This window comes from Orycteropus afer, unplaced genomic scaffold (genome assembly GCF_000298275.1).
Source record: "Orycteropus afer afer isolate SDZICR_OR568_19922 unplaced genomic scaffold, OryAfe1.0 scaffold00400, whole genome shotgun sequence".
Lineage (NCBI taxonomy): Eukaryota > Metazoa > Chordata > Mammalia > Tubulidentata > Orycteropodidae > Orycteropus > Orycteropus afer.
In genome coordinates, this window is record NW_006921987.1 from 1,791,571 (window position 1) to 1,800,157 (window position 8,587).

Consider the following 8,587-nt stretch of genomic DNA (forward strand, 5'->3'; position numbering starts at 1 on the left):
GCTGCATTCAGAAGATGATGTGGAACAAGGGATATTATGGCTGATGTCAAACAGATCATGGCTCAAAGCAAAGAATACCAGAAAGATGTTTACTTGTGTTTTACTGACTATGCAAGAACATTTGACTGTGTGGATCATAACACATTATGGATAACATTTAGAAGAATGGAATTCCAGAATGCTTAATTGTACTCATGAGGAACTTGTAGACCAGAAGACTGTAATTTGAAAAGAACAAGGGGATATTGCATGGCTTAAAATCAGGAAGGGAGTGTGTCAGGATCATATCCATTCACCACACTTACTCAGTCTGTATGCTGAGCAAATAATCCAAGAAGCTGGACTATATGAAGAAGAACACAGCATCAGAATTGGAGGAAGATTCATTAACAACCTACGACATGCAGATGACACAACCTTGCTTGCTGAAAGGATGACTTCAAGCTCTTACTGATGAAGATTAATAACTGCCATTTGCAGTATGGATTATACCATAACATAAAACAAAAATCCTCACTACTGGATCAATAAACAGCATCATTATAAATGGAGAAAAGTTTGAAGTTGTCAAACATTTCATATTACTAGTTTCCACAAGGAACACCAATGAAAGCAGCAGTCAAGAAATCAGATAACATATTGCACTGGGCAAATATATTGCAACAGACCTCTTTAAAGTGCTGAAGAGCAAAGATGTCTCTTTGAAGACTAAGGTGTGCCTATCCCAAGCCATGGTCTTTTCAATTACCCGTATATGGATGTGGAACCTGAATAATGAATAAGGAAGATTGATGCTTTTGAGTTGTGGTGTTGGTAAAGAATACAGAAAGTACCATGGATTGCCAGAAGAACTAACAAAGTTATCCTGGAAGAAGTACAGCCAGCACACCTCTTGGAAGTGAGAATGACCAGACTTCGTTTGATCTACTTTGGTCATATAGTCAGAAGGGAACATTCCCTGGAGTAGAATATCATGCTTGGTGAAGTGAAGGGTCAGTGAAATAGGGGAAAGCCTTCAATGAGAAGGATTGGCACCGTGGCTGCAACACTGGGCTCAGGAATAGCAAGGATTGTGGTGCTGGCACAGGGCCAGAGAGTCTTTTGTTCTGTTGTACATAGTGTTACCATGAGTTGGAGCCAAAGGGAGAACACCTAAGAACAACAACATAACATCTTGTTTCCATCATCCAACATACATTATTTATTTAGTTAGATTTTATTTTTTATCTTTTACTATGTGGTTTTCAACACAGGAAATATGTTGTGAAAATAAATGTATGAAAATATCCAGGTTAAGACATTGAAAATTGCTTGTATCAAGATCTAGCCTTAACACTAGCTTAGGTACAGATCCTTTAAAACACTGTTTTGTGGGAGGTGGGGATGATCGATGAAATTCAAACCAACTAGCCTTTTAGCCACTTATTTTAGACACGCCATTTAAAATATAGATTTTCTTTCTACTTTTACCATATACATGTGTGTGTGTGTGTGCGCATGCGCGCACTGGCTTGCTGGGTTAGATGTTGTTGTTGTTGTTATTTGCCATCGAGTCATCCCGACTCATAGCGACCCCTCCTTGGGTTTCCGAGGCAGTATCACTACGGAAGTAGGAATGCCCAACCTTCCTTCCGAGGAGTGGCTGGTGGGTTTGAACTGCCAGCCTTCTGGTTAGCAGTCAAGTGCCTTAGGCACTATAGTGTCCCTAAAATTTAATGTACTCTTTGAAATCTTAGTGTGAAACAAGAGTCATTGCATATATGTAATTAGTTAACATGAGGTGATATGGGAGTAGGGTGGGCCCTGAAACCCATATGACTGTTATCTTTATTTCAAGAGACACAGAGATACAAACACACAGGAAGAAGGCCATGTGAAGACAGAGGCAAAGATAGAGTCATGCTGCCACCAGGCAGCCAGCATCTGGAGCCATTAGGAGCTGGGAGGAGCAGAGATGGAACATCCCCTAGAGTCTTTGGAGGAAATGTGGGCCTATCAACACCTTGATTTCAGATTTTTAACTCCCAGAATTGTGACAGAATAGATATCTGTTGCTTTATACTACCAAGTTTGTGGTACTGTGTTATAGATGCTTAAAAAACTGATAAAATACACATTATTTATTTGGAGACAAAGTCCAAAGTCCAAGTGTAATAGTATAATAATTATCAACTAGATAGCATAGTGCCTAAGGCACTTGACTGCTAACCAGAAGGCTGGTGGTTCAAACCCACCAGCCACTCCTCGGAAGGAATATGGGGCAATCTACTTCTGTAGTGATACTGCCTCGGAAACCCAAGGAGGGGTCACTATGAGTCTGATCCAATTTGACAGCACATAACAACAATAACAGCAACAGTATTTTTATAATCACGTCTAAGGTTATTTTATATACTTTGAAACACTCTGAGAAGTATGAGAAAAACTATCTCATCACCTACTCTTGGAGTGGGTTCATATAAAATAAAATATTAAATGAGAGTGACTATTCAAGGATTTGGATGAGAGTAAAATCATTATCTGCTGGATCATTGGGGAATGTGACATATTCTTATATGAAGTAGGACTTGAGGTAACTTTTGAAATATAAGTATATTTAAGAGAGTACTTTAGTCTAGACATAGAAGCAGAGAAAGTTGTCAAGTAAGAAATGACTAAGACATATTTGAGGACTAAGCAGTGAACTAGCTAATAGAAATAGTATGCATTAGTAAAAGTGTGTATTGAAAATGTATATTTGAGTTGGATCATACAAAACTCTGAAAAGGAATTTGGGTGCATTCCACAGGAAATGTTCAATGAATAAATGAATATATTTCCTCAAATACATTTAACAATGTTAATAATGATAATTTGCAGCCAAAAGAGAGACTAATGATAGGTCACAGAATTGACTGAAGTACTGAATTATTGGTAGTGTCAATAAAAAATCAAATTTCACTGTTCTTGTCCATGTTTTCCAAAACTTTCAATGGGAAAGAACATTTATTTTGTCTCAGAGAAACCATGAGATAAAGGACATATTACTTTAATTCCACAAAACTTCTATGATTAGAGAAAATTTTCTTCAATTAGTAAGGATTGAAGGTAAACAGGAATTCCAGCAAAGGATGATTCATTGTCCGTAGAAATCAGTATTAAAAAAATCAAACTGAATGCTGTCAAGTTGGATCCTACTCATAGCAAACCCTCCTTAATTTCTGAGGCAATATCACTATAGAAATAGATTGCCCAATCTTCCTTCCAAGGAGTGGCTGGTGGTTTTGAACCACTGGCCTTCTGGTTAGCAGTCCAATACCTTAGGCACTCACTACCAGAGGGCTATAAAAAACTTTTTTTGAAAATAATATCTTAATAATCAAGATGATCTTTTGTTATTTTGTTGTTAGGTGCCATCCAGTCAGCTCTGACTCATAGTGACCTTAAGTAAAACAGAATGAAACACTGCCTGGTCCTAGGCTAGCCTCAAAATCCTTGCTATGCCTGAGTCCATTATTGAAGCCTCTGTGTCAATCAATGCATCTTGTTGAAGGCCTTCCCCTTTTTCGCTGACCCTGCACTTTACCAAGCACCATATGCTTCTCCAGGGAATGGTCCCTTTGTTGTTTTAGCTCTCTCTGAAAATGCATTTTTGCCCAACTGATATCACTTTCAAAAGGAATTTTACACATAGTAGTTGAGGACATTGTGAAAGCAGGTTGCTTTCAGAACCCAAAAGGAATAAATTCAAGTGTATATGGCAACATCTTAAGCAGCCTGAGGTCATCTTTCTATTAAAGCTTTCCATGTACATGAAATACTTTGTGATTACATTGAAGACTACACATGTATATTGCCTGGTCAAAACATGAGCACATTTTAATAGTTCATATTACACAATCTTTCAAAATACAGTTAGTTTTGAGAAGCTTTATATATATGAGTAATTTTCTCTCATGTCTTGTATTTTTTTTGGTACACAGTGAAATTATGTTAACAATCTGATGATAACTACTAAAACTGTGTTTAATTTTGCTCACTTTGAAACTAAAATATTAATAATAGTGGATTTAATGGGAGAGGAACTGACACAATGCGATAAAGCATAAATGATTCTACAGAGAAGTTGCATAATGATTGCTTAACCGTCAACAGATCCATGTAGTACAAAGAATACGGGCTTTCAAAATCATTTCAAAAACTCATGTTATTTTCACTGCATTATAATGCTGTGACTTAAAAATATCTTATTGTGTAACAGCAGGGTCTGGAATCTCTATGTCATGTGTAAGGAATTGGACTTGAATGAAAATATGCTAATATATTTATTGTCAATAGAATGAGGTGGTGCTACAGACGAGGCAACATCAGAATTTGTTGTCAAATACTACAAGCCGTACCAGTCTCATTATAGAAATGACCCAGTGAGAACCCAGTCAAGCACATAACCAGAAACATTCAACCACAATACCTATGCTTTCCTCCATTTGTTCTACGGAGGAACGAAACACCTGTACTCTCTATCTCAGAATATTATTGACAATCGTCAGTGGCTAATTCTTTTGCAAAGAAACCCTTGTGGCACAGTGATTACATGCTCAGCTGGTAACTGAAGTGTTGGTAGTGTGAACCCTGTAGCTGCTCCACAGGAGAAAGAAGCATCAGTCTGCTTCCATAAAGATTCCAGTGTTGAGAACCCTGAAGGGCAGTGCCCATGTCCTATAAGGTCACTATGAGTGCCCATGTCTTATAAGGCCACTATGAGTCAGAATTGACTGCATGGAGCACAACAGCAACAATAGCTCTAAACAATAGGGAAAGAGTTTGAGGAAGTGTAGCTCTCTCCTCATTTATTAGAATGTAATTAAACGCTATATGATCAAGAGAGGAATATGAAGATGAAGGCCATGAACTTTTCTACATGGATGTATTTAAAGATTCTTTCTCCCTAATTTATATGTATAAGACAAGTGAAAAGAATAAGTAAAATACAAATAAAGTAGAAAAGACTGAGAGTATAAATTTTCAGTAGAAAAACTGTATTTTCTATCGGTCTATAAAGAACTCAAGAGGTTAATAGTTCTCAATTCTAATCAAGTTTCTGATATTATTTGATAAGTGATTTTGAGAGAGAGTCATAAACACTACAAAAGGTGGCAGAAAAATCATGTTTTCTTCAAAGTGATAGTTAAGCCAAAATATATATATATATAAATGTACACATACACATAAATATGTAATACATACATTATTGTGTCTATGTACAAATATGAATATACATACGCACAGAAACATGCTAATAAACATCGCACACACAAAAGGTTTGTGATTCTCTTTTTGCTTGTGACATTGTTTCAACCCTTATTAAATTTTGTTATTTTGTATGAAGTTATGCTTTTTAAAAACTCATTAATGACTTCTAAATATTGCATTAGTAGTGATGGATAGTTACTTGTTTTTCTAGTTAGAATAAAGGAAATAGCTAAAAGTGAATTAAAAAATTTGTTATAAGAACATTTCACATCATATAATGTGTTAGACTGGAATTTGGAAACCCTCTCCTTTTAAGATAGCAATCACCCACCCAAAGAACTTTTGGAGCATATGATTTCTTGTTAAAATTAACATAAAAAAAGCATTTTCATGAATAGAAAGCTATAAAAAATACCATTTATGAATGGAAAGCTATAAAAATATATATATATGAAGATAGACAGATTTAATCTTTTTACAATATTCCAAAAATGACATATTTGGGGCAGAGTTATTCAGTTTTTCATTCAGTGGCTTATTGAAAATTGATTTCACTATTCAACACATACTTTGAAGATTTCTAAAACTTGAATTTATTACACTGATTCTAATCATGGCTTATGTTTTAAGGTAGAAAAAAAAAGCTGATATTGTGAAGTAATATGCAGGTCTCATTTTTGAATGATAAAAAGCCTAATAATAGAAGTTCAGAAAGGATGATATCATCCTAACAATCTTTAGCTCCTTTATATTTATAAATTATGTTCTAATATTTTTATTTTTGTGTTTACTTAAAGTATTTATACACAGAATGGATTTAGTTACATATAAACCAGAATAGGCATAAGTGAAAGGTGATGTTAGAATGTTGAGGCTAGACGAGGAAAGAAAAAGTTATCCACAAAATATCTCACCTAATATGAGTCGAGGTCGACTCGACGGCACGTAACAACAACAACAACAACAACAATTTAGTGCAAGTTTCTTGACTTTTCTTTCTTTAACAGAAATAACAAAATGAATTTGTTATATGTAACTACTGTGCTACCAGTTAGCCATAACTAACTGTGCTAACTGATCTGGGCAAGGCCTGAACAGAGGCAAAGAGACTAAGGTCAGCTACTCTGGGATGTTTTAGCTCTGCCTCCTCAGCCCAAAGCATCTGACATGTGTAGGAGGAATGGTTAACATTTAGGTCAAGAGTTTTAGAAATTATGTATTTTATTTCAGACCTATATTTCAAAGTTAATTAATAAAATTGTGATGTTATTTATAAATGTTCTTACCTTCACATCTTTGACATTCATCCTTGTTCCCTCTTTTCCCACAAAGATATCATCAATGTCCACAAGGATGTACCTGTCCAAGGACAATGTCAGTCTCTTCCCAGACAAGAAGGAAATGGCATCTATGAAGATGAGCTTGTGCAGCCAAAAGTTTAAGTTGTTACCAAAAAGAACTCGCTGGATTCCATCATGAAGCCCCAGATCTTGAATTACTGTCGCATAGAGTATTTTGCTGGACAAAGATGGAAGTGATTTGTCTGTCTGTAATTCAGTTAAAAGCACAGGCTGGTAGGTTGAATGATTATACTGGAAAACAGTCCAGTCTTCCCCAGGAAGAGGGCCTTTTTCAATCTTGGGGGCTTTGGTAATATGCAGCAAAGGAGACTGAGGGTTGACAAAACAATCCTTTAGAGCTAGATTATTGAAAAGGTTTAATGGAAAACCTTTTAACTGTGTACTTGGTATGCTGTTCTCATTGGCTTTATGAAAACCAATTATACTAACACTGTATTCCACACAGTATTTTTCCAAAAGCTCTCGGTTCCATGAGTCCATGCTGAGATACTTCAGAATATTTTCATAAATAACTAAAGTATATTTTCCTTTGCCATTATCTGTAAGAGGAGGCATGTCACCCTTGCCTGAGGCAATGACCATGTGGTATTGAAATCGGCTGGACTCCAAAATAGCTATGATATCTTGACCAAGTTGAGAGTATTGGCTCTCCACAAACAGCAGAACTGTAGGGTCAGTTTTGGATGTATCAATAGGTTTAATGGTTTTTAGCTCCATTGACCGATATGGTAGAATTTTGATGTCACCACATTCTGCTTCTGCAGTGGTTTCAATAAGTGTCATTTCCTGTTTATAGCCAGAGTAGAGGAAATAGGCAGAAATAACTATGCTCACCAAGCAAAAGGTAGCTAAGAGAACAATCAGTGTTCGAAAACTCCTCCGAAGCTTCACAATAAGATTCATGTTTTTACAATAATGTTTTGGAAACTCTTTCCAAATTTGTTTCCTAAAGTTCCATGGTGAGGAAAGTATGAAATGGTACAAATACCATTTCCCAAAAGTTCATGTAACCATTGCAAATCATGTAAGATGTTTGAAGGAATCAGAAGCAAGTTAAATCTGGAAGGCAACGGAGCAGGAGAGCAAAATTTGAAGAGATTTTGTAAATGTCCAGTACCAAAGATTGCTGTCGAGTCCTTTTGACATTATCTGAAAAAGGGGAATAAAGTAATAATTAAGACAAAAAAATAGAAACAAATATATCCCTATGCTGATATTTCAGAAACATGCATATCAGAGATAATGTTAATGTGTTTTTATGCTAACATATTAATAGCCTGATGTTTATACTATAGGCCATCCACAGGTTAGGAAGTTACAACTTATGGATAACTTTAATGTTTATGTAAAATTGCCCTTTAATGTTGTATAAAATTGCCCTCAATTTTGAAATGATTGAATCAACCCCTATTCACATCAAACTCTTCATCACAATCAGATTTACTTTCTTCATGTTCAGCTCCTAAAATATTGAAAAGACTTTGAGCTTTTTCTTGCATTAACCAAGCCCACTACCATTGAGTCTATTTCAATTCATAGTGAATCTATAGGACAGAGTAGAACTGTCCCATAGGATTTCCAAGGCTATGTGTCTTTACAGAAATAGACCATCTCATCTTTATGCTGTGGAACTGCTGGTAAATTTGATTTGCTAAAGCAGCCGAATGCTTTAGCCACTGCACCACAAAAGGACTTTTCCTTGGACTAAAGCAGGGCTAAATAAGAACTGTGTGCATCTTATCTGATTTAAAAACAAATTCTTAAAGACACAGTTAAGACCTTAACACATTCATAACTTGAGGACTCCCTGTTTAGGTTTATTCCTTAAAACAAAGAAGATTTTTTTTTTTTCATGTCCTATAGAGCTCTGGTAGCATAACACCTAAGGCACTTTACTGCTAACCAGAAGGCTGGCAGTTCAAACCCACCAGCCTCCTCGGAAGGAAGGTTGGGCAATCTACTTCCTTAGAGATACCGCCTTGGAAACCCAAGGA

At 36.0% G+C, this 8,587-nt stretch overlaps 1 protein-coding gene across 1 annotated transcript in view; it reads right to left on the reverse strand.

Annotated features, from left to right (window-relative positions):
* Window positions 1-7,496, reverse strand: part of LOC103207853 (N-deacetylase and N-sulfotransferase 4) — a 497,519-nt gene extending 490,023 nt beyond the window's left edge. Inside the window, exon 1 of the mRNA XM_007953542.1 lies at window positions 6,519-7,496. Within this exon, the coding sequence (XP_007951733.1) occupies window positions 6,519-7,496 (978 nt within the window). The remainder of the gene's footprint in view (window positions 1-6,518) is intronic.
* Between the last annotated feature and the right edge of the window lie 1,091 nt (window positions 7,497-8,587).